Source organism: Argiope bruennichi, chromosome 2 (genome assembly GCF_947563725.1).
Source record: "Argiope bruennichi chromosome 2, qqArgBrue1.1, whole genome shotgun sequence".
NCBI lineage: Eukaryota > Metazoa > Arthropoda > Arachnida > Araneae > Araneidae > Argiope > Argiope bruennichi.
In genome coordinates, this window is record NC_079152.1 from 73,922,100 (window position 1) to 73,943,351 (window position 21,252).

General features: G+C 30.3%; 1 protein-coding gene across 1 annotated transcript; it reads left to right on the forward strand.

The window, feature by feature from the left end:
- Positions 1–232: 232 nt before the first annotated feature.
- LOC129961696 (uncharacterized) lies at positions 233–20,578 on the forward strand. The gene is made up of 5 exons (XM_056075237.1): positions 233–412; positions 8,056–8,161; positions 15,586–15,722; positions 18,095–18,227; positions 20,112–20,578. Exons 1-5 carry the CDS (start codon positions 370–372, stop codon positions 20,461–20,463), a joined length of 771 nt encoding a protein of 256 aa, XP_055931212.1. The 5' UTR covers positions 233–369; the 3' UTR covers positions 20,464–20,578.
- Positions 20,579–21,252: the final 674 nt, after the last annotated feature.

A 21,252-nucleotide genomic window follows, 5' to 3' on the forward strand; every position in this document is an offset into this window, starting at 1 on the left:
TTCATAAATGAAATTACATTTTAGAACGTTTCATTCTACGTTAAAATTTGCTTCCTATTATGTTCTTGTTTTTCCATACCTTATTTTATTCCACCATTTTTTTAAAACCTCTTCTCTTTTGTAAAAAGTTTCATATCCATATCTAGTATATTTATCTGTTAAGGCGAACTGGATCTTTTATCTATTGTACTTCGCCCAGCAGCCAGAAGTATCAATGACATCGATATGATATTACAAATAATCATACCTGATAGACTCAAGTGCAAAAATTGCTTCGGTTTCCATTATTCAAAAGGTAGTTTTTTTCAAGTATGGAATAACTTTCGACACTGGAAGAGCATTTATCATTAAATCCATTCTTCTCCAAAAATGCTGAAATTCGTTTTTCTATTTCTTTGTATTGTCGCTGCTCGTAAGTTTATTCTTTTTATTCTGAAAATAATATGCCATTTTTAGTTAAAATAAGTACTTTTTTTAAAAATAGGATTATATCATTTCTACTACGAATTATGTGTGAAAATAAATAAATTAAATGTTTTGAATACTATTACTCTATTTAAAAAATTCTTCATAAGAGTAATATTTTAACTTATTTTAAGGTAGAAATTACCATACACTGGAGATAAGACTTTATTTGTTTTATTAAGAAGTATTCAAAACGCTATTTCTATGAACGATATGCTTGTAAAAAAATATTGGGTCTAGTTTTGTCAATTTTTTAAAGTTATAAAACATTGAATAATGTAGAATTCATATAAAATAAGTAAAGAATAACTATGAAATGTATCTAGGCTCTAAAGGCAGTTCTGAATAATTAAGAATCGATAACAGGGCGGGGCTCATTGGTAATTTTTGAGCTACCCTATTAATAGGGTTATGGTTTTTTTAAAGATAATTTTTTCTATAACTTATTATTTCCCAGCAATAATTCAATGTTATGTATTTATTAATTAAAAATTAATTCTTAGAATTTCAAAGCTATTTAATTTTTATTCTTATCATAATTAGGTTTGAAATGTTCCATTAAAATATTGCTTCTGCTGATAAATAATAAAACAGAATTATTGTTCCTAATACAATAATAAAATTGTTGAATCTTTATAGCTATTTTTTTACAGTTATATTAATATTGGAAATACAATGCTAAAAATATTATTTCTTAGGGTTATTATAATAGGTTTGATGTATATATATCTATATCTATCTATCTATCTATCTATATACATATATATACTTTTCATGATTCATTCAATGAAGCATTTAAAACATCAATTTGCTACAGATATGAATGCCGTACGATTTTAATAGCCTTGCACCTATTCTGTTTAATACGTAAAGGAATCTGCCTCATGATATCAAGTCCCATGACTTCAGAATGCCACAAAAATGTCACTATCCGAGTAATGCACTATCAGTGGCACTATAACTTCACTTTCGTACTACTCACATAAATTACAGATAATAAATACAATCTTTCTTCTTTTAGCTTTGAAGAATTAAAAAAATTGATACAATAAAATATTAGAGAAAGCAATGAAAACAGTTTAAATTTCAAAGCAACTATGAAATATATGGTTGGAAATTAAACACGATATATCTTTAAAACAACGGAAGTGATTTCTTCAAAACTTTCTCGCGTACTTTCTAATAAAGGGGAGCTTAAGTTTTTGACGCTTTTTTACTGAAGAGATTGAAATCAAAATTTGACTTAAGTCACAAAATAACACACCAAAATTCATATATTTAAGTCACTGCGTTTTTGAGTACTGCGTGTGTAAATACTTCTGAAAGTACAGACCGACAGACATTCAAACCTTTGTTGGATTTTCTTCGAAATTTGATAGGTGTAAATTTCACGTACCGAATTATATCCATCTAGCTTTCTTTGTTTTATAGTTATCATGTTAATTTATATTCGAACAACCGGACTGACAGACTTCCTCTGCATGGAGTTTGCTCAAAAATTGATAGAAATCTACAAATTTAATCTGTCTAACTCAAAGTGGTTTTGAGTTATTTTCGAACTCAGGGGGATCTAAACTTCAGATTCGTCAAAATTTCATGTTCGAATTTTTTGAAAATTACAATACTTTCTCCACATTTCGTCCATAAGAAAGTAAAAATTGTCAAAAATCAGGAAAAAAAAAAAAAAGTTCGATAATTAAATATTTGAAAAACATTTTTTTCGAATCTAAAAATTGGGCGAAAGTTATTTTCGTGCAATATTATTTTCGGAAGTTATAAAAAATTGCAAAAATCTCGTTTACTTCTTAATTAATTAAAATTCTAGTTAAAATAAAATAAGGCTTAGAGTTGCGCATTTAATTGCTCCAAAGCAAGGCATATTTGGTCAGATTTGATAATTCAAATTATCTGGCCTGTACAGCCTCAACAGATACACATTTTCCTTCCTCATTAGCATATACATTATCACGTGCTTTATTCAGATTTAAAATTTCGCTACAATGTTTAATGCTTTATAGGTTCTTTTACTGAAAAAAAAACCCATTAAATATTTTTAAATACTTACAATACTCAACAATTTTAATCTTCCAGCGGATTTAAGGAATGTTCATTCCTTGAATAAATATTTTTTTTCAGGCGAGGATCAAATTAGAATTTTGAAATTGTATTTTCACGAACGTCTGATAAAATTAAATAAATAAAAAAATATAAAAAATCTAATATTGTTTATTCTTAAACGTTTTCATTTCATAGAAAAATAAAATAAACATGAAATTAAACGCGTTTACAATAAAATGACAAAGCGGCATTTTTTAAATTTATTTAAAAGAATGATTAATGAAATAATTTTTCATTCTATAAATCTAAAAAGTTACAGCAACCGACTATCAAGATCAGATGGTGCTTAAGCTTGACGTTCATTTTTTCATCTATTTTTCGTTTTATGGCTTTAAAAACATGAAATTAACAGAAAATATATTTTGTTTTTTATGCTTTCTCCCCTACCTTCCAAAACCAATATCTTTGGCATGCGCAGAACTCGATTTTTGGGCCTTTATTAGCAAGTCCCCAGTTAACCAAATTGTGTTCACATTTTTAAAAATTAAAATCCCCGAAATTTTCATAAATGAGATCGGAATTGGCCTAGGTGTCTATTTTCATGATGCGAAGGTTGAAAAATCTCACCTGTCTATTTGGATAGTGCCATCAGTGGGAAGACTTGTAAAATGTTATTATAATCAGATATTTTCTATAGCTCTAAAGTTATTAAGGGGAAAAAACCCACAATTACATTATTAAGCACTTTAATTATGATATGAGGAAATTCTATGCATTTCCATGAAAAAATAGCATTGCAAATGTGTTTGAAGATTATGCTATTGAGTTGAAAATTTTTTTCTTTTGGTAGTATCTTTAAGCAATCTTTAAACCAAACTTAAGCAATCGTTGGTAAAAATACAAAAGTTGAAAATAAATAAAATGCGAAAATCCTTTTATAAACCAGTGGGTGTGGTTTCCACAATGTTTACTCGCATACTCTCTAATAAAGGTGTTATAACAGAGAATGCCTTTCATGGATTCGAGTACAATAGTTACGTAATGTTAACCTTTGGAGTGAATTTTACTGAATTTTTACTGAATCGGGTGAATCATGTTTGGCGAGTTCTTTGGCGATTGAGCCTTGGCATGTAGTTAATAACATCCGAAAATCGAAGCGGTGTTTTAGATCCGTTTTTCCCAATCAATTGATTCAGAAATTCGTTAGAAAGCTGCACTTGTAAAAAAATTCTATACCAAATTTAATATAACTCATTGAGTTTTCGAGTTATCGCATATTCGAGTCATATTTATGAAAGTACAGACCGTCAACCCTTTGTTGGATTTGGCACAAAATTTGATAGGTGTCTACATTATAGATGTTAAATGTGTGTACCGAATCTTATCCATCTAGCTTATCTCTTTGTTTTATAGTTATCATGTTAATTTATATTCGAACAGCCGGACACACAGACTTTCTCTGAACAGATTTTGCTCAAAATTTGGTGTAAAGACCGTATACCAAATTTCATCGTTCTAACTCAAAGCGTTTTTTAATTGTCTGTGTCACAGACAAACAGGCATTTTCCAAAATTGTGTTTTTCGAATTCACAGAGTTCTTGAACCTGGGGATTCGTCAAAATCTCCAATTCGAATTTTTCGACGATTACTGTACTAGGCATATGAGAAAGTATAAATGACTGGAGTGTCAAAAAATTACATGTGGGAAGTTTGTTAGTAAAAAGTTTACATGTGGGAAGTTTGTTAGTTCGGTTTCTCGTATATGAAGTATACAAAGATAAAATATTGTAATCATCCAATATTGTCTTTACACCACATTTGTAGATTTCCATCAGATTTTGAACGGTATTTGTTCAGAGGAAATCTGCTTGTCTGACTGCTTGATTGCAAGTGAACATGATGACTGCAAAACGTAAAAAGCAAGATAGATAATATATAATACACAAGTGCAGCATCTCTAATGTTGATCAAATTTGGAAAAAAAATAATTCGTCAAGAGATCGTACATCTGTCGTTTTGCATGCACATAAACGTGATAATTAATTCAAAAGTGCAATGATTTAAATAAATGAAATGTAGTATGTGGTCTAGTGACTATAATTATAGTTTTAAGTTGAAGTTGGTTAAAAATAGTCGAAAAAAAAAAGCATTCAAAATACTTATTCGATTTTCAGACAAATATATTATCTCACATCAACGATAAGTCGCCAAAGATCAATTATTATTTATTGTCACCAAGGTATGCAATTAATGCTCATATTTCGATTTCTTTACTATACTACGAAACAAGTGTGAAAATAAATATCTGAACACTCATGGCATTCACGGTTTTAACCAAGGTCCAGAATTTTGTGTGGATGGAAGCGGGTAAGGGCTTTTAGAGATTTGGCGAGGAAATTTCGGGGAGACCATTTCTTCTGATTATAACTTGAAATAAAATTTAAAAAAAAAAAACTTAAAAAGAAAAAGTGTCAAGAAAAATAATGTCACTATTTAGGATTTTAGTTCCTATTATAACGAGTTTTCAATTATGAGAGATTATTGCAGTTTCAGTTATTTTGAATAATCAGTGATGTACTTTACCTTATCCGTCGCTATGCTTACTAGATATGTTTACATTAACTTCTGAAAGTCATCAGAAAAAAACTCCAAAGAGTTTAATTTCTTATAATTCTTATTTATCGAAGTTCGATTCAGTATAGTGAACCAATATCGTAATCTTTGATCACGTGATAAAATTGCCCTTGTGTCAGTGTTATCAAAAAAGCACTTTCAGAAAGAGAATTACACAGAAAAATTAATATCACTTTTCACATTATATTTTTTAATGCAAGGCTAACAAATCCAATGTAAATTCCAAAATCGTTGAAGAGACTTCATTAAAAAAATCGATGAAACTGACGATAAATAATTACTATCTTTATCATATAATCAGTTTAATAGCAATAATCAACTGATGAAAAAGAAGGCCTCGAAACGGTCAAATGCTTCTATGTAATTTTTAATTTAGAGATAAAACCTTGTGGCTTCTTTATTGTGTTTTCAGAAGAATATCGGATTTGTTTTTATTTTAATCTGTATTGTGGTGGTATGTAGATTATTAAGATCCATGCAGGAAGCAACAGGACGAATGTTTTTAGGAACATTTCTTTTAATAATCACGTTCACACACTAAACATGCACAAAGACAAGACATTCACGCGCGCGGCTTCACAGTTCAGCATCACATCTCATTCTAATTACAATCGCAATGCACTATGGGATGACATATGGAATGGCGTAATCAGGCATCGCCACCCAGTATCCAAAAGAGAAGATAAGAGTAATGCAACTGCTACATTCTCCCCCTCTGGCTCCGACGACGTCCCGGCAAGGAGACAGAATTTGAATTGTTTGGAAGTCTATTGGTTAAGAGTAATGCAACTGCTACAGTATTTAATATTGCGTAAACGTAATTTAATTCAGTTAGGGTTTTTTTTTGCAGTTCCAAAAATAATTTATTTTAATTGAAAAACATTTTGAATTCCAGAATAGGATTTTTTTATTTATATTTTTTCTATAATTAATAAGGCGATAGTTTATAACTCAAAATTGCTCAGATAAAAATTTTAAGTATGTATATGAGCCTAATGATAAGTTAACTCTTTAATCACTTAATTTCTTTTGTACCGTGTGTCATCCGTAGATAGATTAATATATTTTTAAATTTATGATGCATAAAAATTTAGTCATTGATAAACATCATAATTTGATAAAAATTACGTATAATCTAAGCAAATCTAAAATCTGTGTTTAAAATATTTCATGGACTCTGAGTTGAATCAAAATACACCCGAAACAAATTCTCAAAATGTATAATTTAATTCAATAATAAAGTAAACTAGACTATCAAATGTCTAGTTAACTTACTAGTTTAGCGAACGTTCAGATTACGAACTGGGGATAAAAAAAATAACTTTCATTCTTAAATTTGTAAAAGAGACGGGAATTTTAAAGTTCCATTTTTATGAATCAATGAAATCTTGATTAAAAAAAAAATAAACAGACATTTTAGATTTCTTAAAGTCTATGATCTGAATACCATTGAATTCGGAACAATTTTAACCATAAGGTTATAAAGCTCTCTTGTATTTTTTTTCATTCATCTTCTTGAATTCTATTTCTTTTGTCTTCCAACTTTTTGTATTTTCAAGCTCATTTCTTTAAATAAAAATTTAAACGCATATTTCAAATAAAAATATCTCTATAATGGCTGTAAGGTGCATTTCAAAACGAACAATTCGAAGGCATCAATAAGGGCAAAAAAGGCATCAAAACAATGTTAACAATAACTTGATTATATATTAATCGGGTTATGTTAACATTACTCATGTTAATTAATATTACCTTTTTGCATAAAACTGGATACATATGATTAGGGCTGGATTGGTTCTGCAAGGATCTTTTGGAAATATTAGATATGTTGTTCCCCTTTTCCACTTACAACTACGAAATCCAAAGAATTTTAAAACAAATTTTAATTTAATGTCTATACAAACATTTTTTAAGCAACAGGCATTATGACAAACAAATGTTACTAATCATTTAAATGTGAACCATCTTCCATAGAGTTGATTTCGGTATCCCGCATGTAACTTAACTTTAAGACATAAATTAAGAATGAATTTTAAACAAAATGGTAATTTTAGTTTTTTAATGCATTTTAAATATTTAAATACGAAGTTTACAGGGTCTGTTAACTTGTGAGACAGTGAATCACTTGAAAAAAAAATTTTGGTAACCAAAATCTGCGAACGAATTTTAAAGCATGGAATCCTCAGAATAATATTTTGAAATGTAAGCGATGATTTTGATTTGAAGAACTTTGAATACACGCTATAAATCACATAAAAACGCAAAATAAAATTACTTTAAAAAAACTTTAAAAAAAATTCTCAAGAGTTTGGGACATTCTAAAGTTAATGGAAATTTTTTAGCAACTGCTTATTCGATAATTCGGTCTTGTGCATGCTATGTTAGGAACCTTTGCTTGCGTATATCCATCTATGCTCTTGTTAATTTTCTATTGCTGCTGGTATTTATTTATTTTAATTTAGTTATTTCTTTTACATTTTTTTTTACTTACCAATTATCCCTATCTTCTTTATTTGCAGCAGTTTTAAGTGCGCCATTTTTTCACTCATATTCCATTATTAAAATAATTTGTTTTGGTTCTATGTCTGCTTTTAAATTTTTTCTTTAATATTTTAGAATTATCTTGGCGTTACAGTTTTCTCTAAAGAGCTTATACATTATTATTATATTTCATTACTAATCTCTAAGCTTCCCACCAATTTTAATTTAAATAAAATCTTTAAGGTTTTGTTTCGATCTACTAAATTTAAGAGGTTTATTTATTTATTATTATTAAAAAAATAGTTTGCTTAAAATAAGTTTTGTTTAAAAAATGAAGAATTTTTTTTTAAAGTTTTTATTTTTCTTCTGAAAGTGAGCAAGTGAAATCTCATTCATGATGAATTTTTGATGTTGCAGAGACCGTTACAGCTGAGCATGGCGAAGAAGACTTAAAATGCAATTTCAGATATTGTGGCGCAGAACTATTAAATTTCGAAAAGTTCAGCCTTTCAGGAATTTTCAGGTAAGATCATGTTTAAATTTTATTTATAGTTAAAAAAAAACTTGAATACGAGATTTTATCAAATGGAAATGGATTCTTATATTCGGATTATTTTAGAAGTAAATAAATGGATACGTTTTCACAGAAAGCTTTTGTAAAGCATATTATTTTAGACACAAAGAAAATTCTTTTATTCAAATATGTTTGAATGTTATAAAATATATTTTGTTCAAACTACTTACTTTATTTTATTATATTATCATGTTTAATGGAATATGGATTTGGAAAATTCTTAATGTTTTTTTAAAAACATTTAATAATCGATTATGGAATATTAACTTATTTTCTGAAATGTTCAATGATTAACTATGGAATATTAACTTTTTCGATTTTAAAGAATATTGAATTACTGAATATGTATTATTTACTTAATACGCTTCATGGAATACTGAATTACTGATTTCATAACATTTACCCAATAAGATTTATGGAATATTGAATTGAAATTTGAAATGAAATGGAAAGGCTGAGTTATAAATTCAAAATAGAAAATCTGAAATTGATCTTTTTTTTTTTTGTTAATTCTTCTATATTAAATATATTACAATTTCATTCCATGTTATTGCATGAAAGGTTATAGCACAGAATAATTATATTTTCGACAAAAAAGTAAAATGAATTTGAAATTATCATTCCTAATATGATTCCAAATTTCTTTTGTGTTAATTTTTATTTTTTACTTGTTCTTTTTATCATCAATATTTTCAAATAGCGCGAAAAGTTTAAACGATTGAAATCTTTCGAAGTCACGTGCTTTAAAAGGATTTATTCTCTTTTTACATAAATAAGGCCTCGATGTAACATTTTTATGCATGAAAACATTTTTAACATAATATAAATAATAATAATAACTGTTTATTTACAGATAAAGGATAAAAAAATTACATGAAACTGAAGTAAGAATATTTTTTAACCGATAATGCATAGTTCTAAAGATTTCATTTTGATATGCGTTCGAGATGAATTGGGAATTTAAATGTTGCCAGATAGGGAATAGAAACTTCTCTTCGGATAATAAATAGGAAAAGCAGTTAAAGCATGATAATAAATAAACGACGCAGTTTCTTGGCTCCAAACACGTTTACTGATGGCATTTATTTCGCAAAATAAAAAGAGCTTAGAAGAACTCTTTTCACTTTTTCTTCTTTTATCAATACTAAAATATTTAAGAAAAGAAGAAAAAAGTAGAAGACGAAATATAATTTAATATAATAATATGAATCTATGATGATAACAGTGAAAACAGTAATTTACTTTTGTTATACAAAATATAAGAAATATACGAATTGAGGAAAAAAAATTATAAATTTGGAACTAAAACATATACATCAGAATCCACTCATTATTTCTAATCTCATCTCTATAATCTGAAGTCTAATAAATATAAAATTTATAATAATCATATCTATTTCAACAATTGACAGTTGCTGTAACCACAAAATTATAAATTCAGTTAAAAGTCACATTGCTTGAAGAATGATTTTTTTTAAATATTTTGATGATATTCATTTTTAAAAATCATTTACCAGTCTAATGATCGTTCAGAGTACGAGTTCTTTATTTAAAAGTTCAGTTGTTTAAAAATTTATCAGAACATCCAATGAAGTGTACTTGCATGTTACAAGCGTTTTCTTTTTAATTTTTTCGATGTAGATTTCAGAATTTTACCTTAAATGTTTGTAAAAGAGGAAGTTCAATTTTTATAAAAACGCAATATTTTAGAAAATGAAAAAGTGGGAAACTGTTATAAATCCTACTCTTGTTTAAAATTACAAGTTCCTATTTTAGATGTTCGTGAAAACGGAAGTTTACAATCAGTATTTTTATTTTTTAACAATACTACAAATACTGGGCGGCAAACTCCTTCATAGAAGTTACACATTCGCTTCCAGCTGTTACCAAGTCTATTTGTAGATTTTTCTATCAGTCAAACACTCATTCAAGTCTTCCTGAATAATTATTTTCCACTAATTCCTCACATCTTGTTTACAGCAATTTTTTGTATCGAAAAAAGAAAAAAACTATAACTTTATATTTATTTTTTACACTTAAAAACCAAAACTATTAACATCTATTTAAAATGTACTTTCAACAAGACACTCCTGTACCAGAATACTCCCGAGTATCAAGCCTAATGTGTGGCGGAAGGAGAGACACGATAACAAAAAAATCGGATAAGCCTAAGTTCCATGAATTCATTTCTTTGCGCACTAATATCAGAAGACAAAGTTTTTAAACCGAAACTCACTGTTACAACACATAATTTCTCGCTTCTTATTGAGTACTAGGCCCTCTATTCATTTTAAGCCACATAGAATGTGAACTCGGCTGCTGTGCAGCGAAACATAGAAGCAGTTGTTGGTAACGTGCCGAGTTAAAATAGAAGACTTTGTACTGGTAATTTATATATGTTTATATACTGCACTGAAAGAATTTATTAGAGAAAAAGTAAGTGAAAGGATATAAACTATTCACATTTTAACATGAATTCTGTAACTTCACTGCGGTATAAAAAAAAGAACATTAAGCATACTCCAAAAACAATTTACGAATTCTGTCTGTGCAGTTATAATCAGGAACAGCGGTAACAATTGAAGTCAATTACACATTGATGAAACAATGAACAACGAGCAGAACGCTGCTCTTTTCATTTCACAACTTGTATTTTGCACACAATACGTAGGAGGTTCCGAACTGACTTGCCTTTCTCAATTAATTACGATAAAGAAAACTTGGCCGGATAGTACTGAAGCCGGATACTCCCGAACTGGATACTCGAGAGCGTACAGTATTTGTTACCTGAAAAGAGCAAGTACTGTTCGTTTCAGTATCCAGAGACTACAACTTTTCGAGACTACACCACAAAGGGGTAAGACCCGAAAGAATGAGCGCATTTCCAGAATTCTTCGTCATTCTTTGACCTTGATTTCCACCCTAATAGATACTTTTTCGTTCAATATTTTTTCCACGTGCATGTGAATGTCATGTCATTCTGTCATTATTTTATTTTAATTCGAAAACATTTTATTTCCGCGAGTTATCCGCGTTTACATTATTTTTAAATGTAAACATCTCCTTTTATCTTTTCTCTTACCCTTATTTTGACGAATTAAACACATCTTAACACATACGCAAAAGCGCGGAGAGTTTTAGAATACATTGGCAAACAATATTATGGGATAGAAGAAAATAGAATGGGTTTAAGCATAAGCTTTTACTGTTTAATGATAATTTGATTTAAATGATATTTATATGATCATGCATGAAAATCATTTTTATTTCACTGATTATGATTGAATTCTTTCTACACGTGTGATCAAAGGGCGAAAAAATTTATTTGGATTTTTGAATCGGGAAGAGAAGTGGAATTATGAAAAGTATGAGCATGCCAAATATTTTATCTGAAACTCGGTTTTTAAAATTGAGTTTTGTTTGTTGTATTTATATACATGCAGTTACACTACTGCTAAGCATTTTCTTAAATTACGAATGCCGAACTTTTATTTTAAAATTAGTTTTTTAAAAACATGTTTATAGACTTATACTGTCTATTCTCAGATACGAAATCCTCCTTATATTTTTACATGTTTTAGGAAGTTCTGATTACTTTAAATTAATGGAAGATAAAAAAAAATGATTGCGGAAACGTTTGCATTTTATTTAGCAAAATAGTAAACTCCTATCATCAGCGGAATTAGACGATATAGTAACTGCAGATAACACCCATAATTGAATAATATGGGTAATAAATTATGGATAATAAAAACCAAAGTTAGAGCTTAAATCAAATAGACAGGTACAAATTGAGAGTAAGGGGGAAAAAACCTTTGAAAAAAAAGCACGCCTCTAACAAGGAGAAAGTTAAGAATTAACAAAGAACTCGGAAATGCTCTCTTCTTGCTTTCCACTAATCACTCCTTTGCGAGCTTAAATCGACCAAAAGTGATAGCCTCGGATTACCGAAATGCGTACAAAGATATTTAGATAATGTTGCTTCTTCCCTCCCTTTAATTTCTTCTTGGCAGAAGTTTCATTTTGAGACCGAGATGGATCAAAAATTCGAAGCCCGATTCCATCGGATATTCTCTCCCTAGTGCACATCGTTAAATCTCTTGGTTTGAAGCGATCCATGGTGGCCTGGTGATAAGGTCTCGGCTTCGAAACCCGTAAGTTTCAGGTTCGAGATCCGATTCCACTGAAGAACCGCCATGTAAGCTTGTCTAGTGCACGTTAAGTCTATCGGGACTAAACGTTCTCCCGATGGTGTGGTGTGGAAGTTTGGGGAGCTGTGTGTCAGCTTAGGTGTCATCCTCGACATCTGATCACTGTTCAAAATTACGAGGTCTGTTACAAATTAACCCTAGCGTTGCTTTTAAAAGGTACGTTAATATATGATATTGTGAAGAGGACGTGCTATTTATTACAAGTGACTTTCTCGTCAGCCAATCAAAGATATAGATTGAGAGTTCCGTTTGGAAATTACTCTTGTGAAATTTTTAAATCAAAGATTATTCTAATTACATTGAAATTAAGCCAATTTCACTATAGTGTTTTACATTAATTTTTTCTGAAAATATATACATAAATTCCATTTTTCATGTGGCGTTTTTAAAATGAATTATTAAAAATTATATATATTTTTACTTTTCAAAAGTCTGATCCGTGAATACAGACTCAAATACATTACATATTTTTTACATTTACTATTCGCTGAAAAAAATAAAACATTTCATTGTATTTTTTTTCTTTTGTTTTAAACTATACTGATATATATATATATATATATATATATATATATCCGTTGTTACTTTTTAAAAGAGTTCTAATTTTTCTATTTCGTAAGAAAGCCCTTTAAAACTGTTTTTTTATCCGTTATCGCACTGCAAAAACAAACTACCACAAAAGAACTTTGAAAGAAACTACTTTGATAAGATAAATAGGTTTGAATTCTTCCTGCTTGCGAAATGACATGCTTCATTATATCTGGAAATTGCGGTTACGGAAATTAAATGCTATTTTTGGACAAGCAGATAAATTTTAGAAAAGTGTTTCCAAAACATTATGCGATTATGAGTGACCATCTATTTGCGAATTTTTCTTCTATAGCTTATTAACTAATATTTAAATTAATAATATTCACATTTAAAGAAATCTGCCTTTGAAAAATCGGTGAAAAAAATTGGTGATCTCATATGAACGTAAGTCAACCATCTAACTCTCCGACCCGCCACGAAGGTACACGGATTTAAACCATAAAACTGAATGACCGGACCGCCGCAACAGCAACATTGGCGAGAACTGTGGTTGAGTCCTAAGGGCCGTCACCTTCCACGGTACAAACCTCCCCGAAGGAAGTACATCCCGTCATCAATAGGAGGAGTCAGATTCCCCACCTATTAGTGTACCCTCCAGGGTGGCGAGATCCAACCACCATGCCGGAAGTATCTCATTCTCATTTCGAGGTGCCCCCCTCCCCCCTCGGAACGTAATATAAAATTTCAAGAGAAAAATTTTTACAGAGGGAAATTTTTATGTTCTTTTCATTGAATTATTTTGGAGTTATTTATGAGTTATGCAATTTGGAAGAAGAGGAGAGTGTAAGTTCTGGAACGTTCTTTCGTTGACTTTTTCTTTTTTATCATTACATTCCAAACTTACGTTTTCAGCATATAAAAACATAAGAAAAACAATAATTAAAAAAATGAAAGAGCGAATTTGTAATATACATTAAAGTTATTGATAGTGACTTATGGCTGTCTTTCCACATAAGATATTCAAGTTCTTATTAATTAAATGATGATTAATCATAAAATGAATGTAACATTTAAATCAATAAGTGATTCAAATTGTTTAAAGGCGAAAAAAAAAATTATAAAATAACATTTGAGAAATTATATGATTCCTTTTTTAAATCAAGTATCTTAATTAATTTTTTTTTCTTAAACACATCTTTAATTGGTAATTAAATTATCATGAAAACAAATCAAATTTTTTATTGCAGATAATTATTCTGAATTCCAACAATGAGATCAATACGTAGTCACATGGTAAATGAGACGTGAGGAATATGTTTTGAATCCTTCGGGATTTAAGATGAAGGAAAAAAAGACAGCCGGCGTCCTGGCATAGGAGTCGCGTGTCTTCCTCGTGATCTGGGCGTTCTGGGTTCGAGTCCCTGTTTGGGCGTGGTTCTTCTTCTTCTGCGTTCTATTTGTGAGGTGTGTGAATGTGCTCTCCTGTAAAAAGGGGTTATGCAAGCGAATGTGACGCATGAAGTAGCTAAGTCGTACTCTTGGCCCTAGTTGGTGCTATTGAAAAAAACAAGAGACGCTCACTCGGCTTAAATTGTTGCCAGATATCTGTCTGCGGGCTTGTAAAGTGCCATAAGTCACAACACAGGAAAAAAGATTTGATAAAGAATAACGCGCAGTTAGGTTAATATGAGTACTGAAGTTAATAATGTGTTTGAAACACTATACGAATTTATCTCTTTTTGATCTTTACTTTATCGGATACGAAGAATGGAAAGCGAAAGCATTAAAATTGAAAGAAATTTTGATGAATCTAAAAGTTTCAGGTCCCCTCGAATTGGAAAAAAAAAATCACCTACATTTTTGGAAATATGACTGTCTGACTGTAAACTCAATAAGTAAAAAAATGTTTTGAGTTAGCTGATGAAATTTGGTATATGATCTTAACACCATATTTTAAACAATACCTGCTCAAATAAAATCTGTCTGCCGAGTACATATTTCATAGCACGAAACTCTCATGTGCAAAACTCTCAAAATAAAAATATGATCACTCATAGTCTTGCACAAGATTCAAAAGTTATATGCGGAAAGAAGGGGATGACATCTTTATTAGAGAGTAGAAAGTTTAGAGAAAAATACTTCTACTTGTTTAAACTCAAGTTCTCCATTAATAATCTAAATAATTAATAATCTTTAATACTTGAAACAAATCAACTAAAAAAAAGGAGTGAAATTATAAATTCCCCATGATGAGTTTAAATGGCATCGTGAATTTTATTGAATATAGTATGTATCTCTACTCATGAAGGGAAAGAAAAGAAATAAGAAAAAAGGAGCAAGTTTTATTTTTCACTAATATTATATTCACTAATATTATGGTTCACTAATAAATAATAATTGTAAAAATAATGATGGAGAATTACTCACGCAATTTCATTTGAGGACCGTTTCACATCACTTAAAATGTAGAAATTGAATTCCATTATGTGTCGATGATTTGCAGAAGAAAGTAAAGAAAATCTTACTTTTTATAATCTTGATCCACGAATTTTTAAAAAGAGGTTTTCTTTTATATTTTGCAAAATATAATATTATTCATGCATATTTTTCTTTCTGTTTTTTTTCTTGTAGAAAGATAGAGCTTGCTCAATTTTGTGTTAAGAACTGCACTCCTCCAATTGTGCACGAATTCTTTCAAAGTATCATTTTCGCCATTACCAGACGCATTCCTGGAAACTGCCAAAGAGAAGAATGTACGGAGAAAAACAGTAAGTGTTTATGTGTGTTGCATCAAAATGGTAAATGATTTTTCGCTGTAAATATGTGCTTTTTTTAGTGAGCACTTGAACTAGTGCTTAATGTTTTTATGTTTCAAGCAAAATAAACAACTAAATAGAAAATAAAATAAAATAAATAAATAATTTTTTTCTGCATTTCAAATTTGTTTAATCTCTAAAATTTTATCCCGAGGACAGAACTTTTTCTTACCAGTTTAAACTGGTTTGGAATGATCATGTGACCATGATATTGCGCAGTCATCAACTTTTAGAAAAGCGATGGTTTCCCCCCTTTCCTTTCCTTTTCTTTCATCTCAAAATGGTTCGTTATTTTTCCTTCGCTGTTTCGCGTTCATTCCCATTTTCTTCTTTGTGCTTCTTCGGACGCCCTTTATTGGTCAGAGGGAGAATTGGGTACATAGCGGACATTCGCAACAAGTTGTAACTTTTGTTGGTGATAAGTGTGACCACATTCTTTATCATTTTCTAATAACCCTAAAGCCGACCTCCTGGCCTAGGGGTAGCGCGTCTTCCCCGTGATCTAGGCGTTCCGGTTTCGAGTTCTGGTTCGGGCGTAGTTGTTCTCTTCCTTGTGTTCTCTTTGTGAGGTGCTTGAATGAGCCTCACTGTAAAAAGGGGTTGTGCAAGCGAGTGTGTGTGTGCTATCTTCATTTGAGGTAGACGTCAGACTTCTGCCCTCGGGTGCTCAGGAGTCTTTACCCTCAGAATCTGCTGCGAAAAAATTTGGCTTAAAAACAGTCACACGACAAAAAAAAAAAAAAAAAAAAACCATGAAAGCAAAAATTTAACGCCTTAAATTCGTCAAATTCTCCTGCCGTGCATTTTGAGGCTTCGAAAATCTCACACCGAAACTACATGTTCTCACATGGTAAAAAAAACCCCCCAAAGAGTTGAAATATTTAAATTATGATAATAATTATATTACTAAATCTAAAGGTGTTATAATTGTTTAATATCTGAATTTAGGTTAATAATAAATAGTAAATCTTGCTCTTTTATTATTTATAATTTAATCTCTGTCTTTATACGCACACACACGCAAAAGGATACACACGCACACACACACAAATATAATTGATTGTTTGAACTTATACAATTCCAAACCTTCTAAAAGGGCTCAAATGAAAATGAAGTGTGCGTTTTTTAGTACCTTGAAGGATTGGCAGCACTATTAAAATGTCGCTATATTCTCTCTTTTCTTATAATTTCAAAAGATTAGTATTTCATTGATAGAAATTTCATTTCCAATTCAGCTGTTTCGAAAAGTTCTATCAATTTTCCAAAATTAACTTTAATACAATTTGTTAAAATAAATATCGAATATTTCAGATATTTACTAAATCTTGATTTTGATCTATCAATCTGGAAAATACATACCCAGTTATAGCAAACAAAACAAAACACTTCTTTTGTTCTCATCAGCCATGCTAAGGTTATTCATTGTGTGGAATTAATTCGCAATGTTTACAAATTTAAGGGAAACATTTCAAAAATGATTTATAAATCTTCACTGGAAGAAGCAGAGATCCAAGTGTAGCGCTTTTCTCCCTGCCACCAGGAAGGCCCTGATGGGCCCATGAACTAGTGACACACAGGATGGACTGAAATCTGTCCTTGTCTCTGACTTCTTCCTCTGAAATGGATGAGAAATGGGTCACTTAGAATAACATTGATAAACAGCCAACTTTGTTTTAATGCTGTTTAAGAATTCAATGAATAATGTTGATGATAAATTGACTATCTTTCAAAGTATTCAAATTGTGTTAACGAATTGGACGTTCAGTTGTCTTGATTAGCTGAAGTTTACTCTATTCGATTAATTATTCGTTAAATTATAGAATTTCATAACTAGCCTAAGATTTGCATATTCAAAATGTTTTACAGGATATTTAATTTTATTAAAAAAAATTAAACTGAAGGATCGGTTGTTTCAGACTTTCAACAATATTCCACAAATATGGATGATAATTCCGGGCTATTCTTTATATGAGTGTGCCGTGCTGCTTTTAAAATGAAATATATTGATGGATGTTATTAAGGAAATTCGATTCTTCCACGAGTCTCCCCCCCCCCATTTTCCGAAATGGATAATTTGACTTAAAAAATCTGTAATGCATTCTACATTAAAAAAAAAAAAATAGTGTTTTCTCCCCTGACGTGTTTAGGAGATTCGGGCTTTTTTAAAGGTAACCGAATAGAGGATTTAATATAATCTAAGTTTGCGAAAAAGTCGAGGGGAGAATTTTCCCATTAGTTTGGAAATGCCCGCGGACTTTTTTTCTCCGTTATTTAAAATTTTTAAGATAATCACAGTGTTATATTAATAAGTTTTTATTTTATAGGATTTGTTGCTTTGGCCAAATGTGGTCATGAGAAAGCTTGGCCCTTACTGCAGTGCAGCAAAAGACTAGTAGACTTGGCGCAAGTGGCATTGGAAATTGAACAAAAACAGCAGAAGCGGAATTACACCTGCAGGTATTAAGAAAGTTGTAATAGAATAAATCCCGCCTCTTTCACTGGACAGCAAGCTATTCCATTTTACATTTTCTCTTTTGGTTATCAGAAATATAAACTAAAAATTCCCTCTACTTTTGATTTGAAATAGAGGGAGGTTAATCGCGGTATTATGCATTTCAGAACGCATGAAAAATAATAAATTCATGAAAAAAAAGTAAATACAAAAGTAATTATTAATTATTTTTAGAGTTTACAACCTTATTTTACTCTATGGGCTAATGGTAGTTGCTGATTTTTACTGGTTTTTCCTTATAACTTGCAATTATGCGACGTTGATAGAATTATATTTATATTCGAATGACATTAATACAAGTTAGTCTATAGTGCTTTATTGCCCATTTTATGTATTTATTTATTTATTTGTCGTCCTTCCATTTCTCATGTTCTGAAATATACGCCGCAGAAATTCAACCTTTTTTCCCCCCTTTTCCAATCTTCTGAAAATGCTTTTTTAAAAATTTAAAATACTTTGTATATATATCGTGTACATATAATTAAAGTAAAAATATTCTTCTATACATTTTAAAGAAGGAAAAAGAAATTCTTTTTTGTTATAAGAATGGAACTGCGAAAAATTCCTTTTAAATTCCCACATTTGATAGTTAAATGAAACATTCTACTTCATTTTTCTTCCGTCATTTACCGTAAGTTAAAATTCAGATATATTATTGCTTGTTTCTAGATACAGAAACCATCCCTATTTATGCGCATGCGCCAGTCTGGTTTAATTTCATCAAATTTGGAGTGAAGTGACAGATGCATATTTTTAATTTTTTATTAAGCTATGTATTGAGACATTGTTAAGTTTATACATATAATTTAGTAGTAAAAAGTAAATTGATATTTGAAAAATACAATTCAAAAATAAAATTAAAATGAACATCGGAAAACAAATAGCAAAAAGAAAAATGCTCCGAGCAAAGACTTTTGGCACTTCTTACTCATTACGTATCACCACTATGTGCACTAAAACAGTTTGAAAGTCACTGATATAAGATTTCTAAATGCAAAATAATTGTTAAAGAATGATTAATTACCAAAAAATGCCTAAGAATCTACAAATCCGACAATACTGCTTTAGAAAAGCTTAAAAAGATTATGATTTAATATTTTGCTAATTGAAACGAAAAGCACATATACTGCCATAGAACTTTAATTAATTTTACTTCATTTCTTATTTAATGTTATATAATACAATTTCTACAAGGATTTCCTCCGTACAGAAACGATTTGGTCGTATCGTAATATCGTCAGTAATTGCCAAAAATGGCCAAGTCAGAAAAAAAAAAAAAAAAAAGAAAGAAAGAAAGAAAGAAAAATATAAACGAAGTAATGTGCTCTTATTATTTTAAAATGTCTTATTCGTATCAGAAAAAATAGTATATATCAATAATATAATGTACATGAATTGAAAAACAAAATCAGAAAAATCAAGAATTCTGTAATGCTTAGTTAATTTCATATTCCATAGCATTTCCGTATAAGAACTGAATTTGAAAAAACACAATGTAAGATAAAACCATTTCTTTTCTAATGAATACATTGAATTACATAATTTTTTTTTTTACATAAGTGGGATTTTATAAAGAGCAAATTATTTTTAAAAAATAATTCTCTACAATTTTTTAATAAAAATTTTGTTATTATTTTGAAATTTGTATCCGCTTTTTTTGTTTTCTTAAAGATGGTAAAATGTAAAGGATTTAACTTTAAACTATTTGGTAAAAAGCAATCTAATCTATAGAAATATTATAAAATGATTTTGCACCAGAACATTTATCAACAATTTTGACTTCCATTATAAATTTGTAAAAAAGTTTTTCCCCCTCCAATTTACTTTAGCATCGTGGTCGATACAACGCAGTGTATTGAAGAAATTCTGCACGAATGTGGTTCGCAACCGTTTAGCTTAGTGCAAGAAATTTTCGGCGATGTTATCAAAGTGGGAATCAGTTCCTACTGCCACCGGTCCTTCAGAAACGACTTCTTCGTTGAAGACCCGTCAACAACCACTCCTGACTACCAGGAACGTATGAAGTATTTCACTGACATAAGCCCCCAGCCAGGACATCATCCTTATCCACAATTCGTCAAGGGCTATCGTCCAGACTCAGCATCGACAAGCAAGATATCTTACCTGTGTATTCTACTGAGTCTGGCTTTGAGTTATGTTTTCTTATTCCGACGTTGGTAACACTCAGCCTTACCATCGCCATGAATTCATATCTTGTTTTCCCATGTTGTTTTAATTTCATTCAACTTAGTGTACTTACTGATATTCAATAAAACTTTTCTTTTATGAGTGTTAACTTTATTTATAATTATTTGCACTTTCTATAAGTACTGCGTAGAATAAGAACGTATCCTTGCACAAATAAACAACAACAAAAAAGCCTGTTTTTGCATATGATTTGTGTGATATCATAATAAAGTTATAGGAAATAAAGAAAGTGGTCGGGGTCCTGGCTTAGGGACATCGCGTCTTCCCTGTGATCCATGTCGAGTCCTGGCTCGGGCATGATTGTTCTTTACTCTGTATTCAATCTATGAGGTGTGTGAAAAAGTCCCCCCCCCCCGAGCCCTATAGAAAGGGGTTGTGCAACGAGTGTGTAAGTGTAATCTTCATATGAACTAGACTTCTGGCCTAGGGTGCTCAGGGGTCTTTAGCCTCAGAAACTACTGCACCCATATTTCCGTTGTAAATCGGACGCGGCATCATCATCATCAAAGAAAAACGTGGGAGTGGTCACTCCGAAATCTTCTAGCGTACTCCCTAATGAAGGTGTTGTCACTTCTTTTTCTCACACATGAATTAAAAATTTGGTCAAGCCCATGAATGCCACGAGTGCTCAGGTTTTTTTCAGAGTCCTGTACATGAACGTTTTAAGCTTCGTGGTATAATGAAGAAAACCAAGTACACATTTTGAATGCTTTTTTTCGACTGATTGAAATCAAAATTTGACAACCATTTTTGTTAACAATG

Coding starts and splice junctions, on each gene's coding strand:
- LOC129961696 (XM_056075237.1), top strand. CDS start 370: ATGCTGAAATTCGTTTTTCTATTTCTTTGTATTGTCGCTGCTC. Junction 8,162..15,585: donor AGCCTTTCAGGAATTTTCAG/GTAAGATCATGT, acceptor TTTTTCTTGTAG/AAAGATAGAGCTTGCTCAAT. Junction 18,228..20,111: donor AAGCGGAATTACACCTGCAG/GTATTAAGAAAG, acceptor AATTTACTTTAG/CATCGTGGTCGATACAACGC.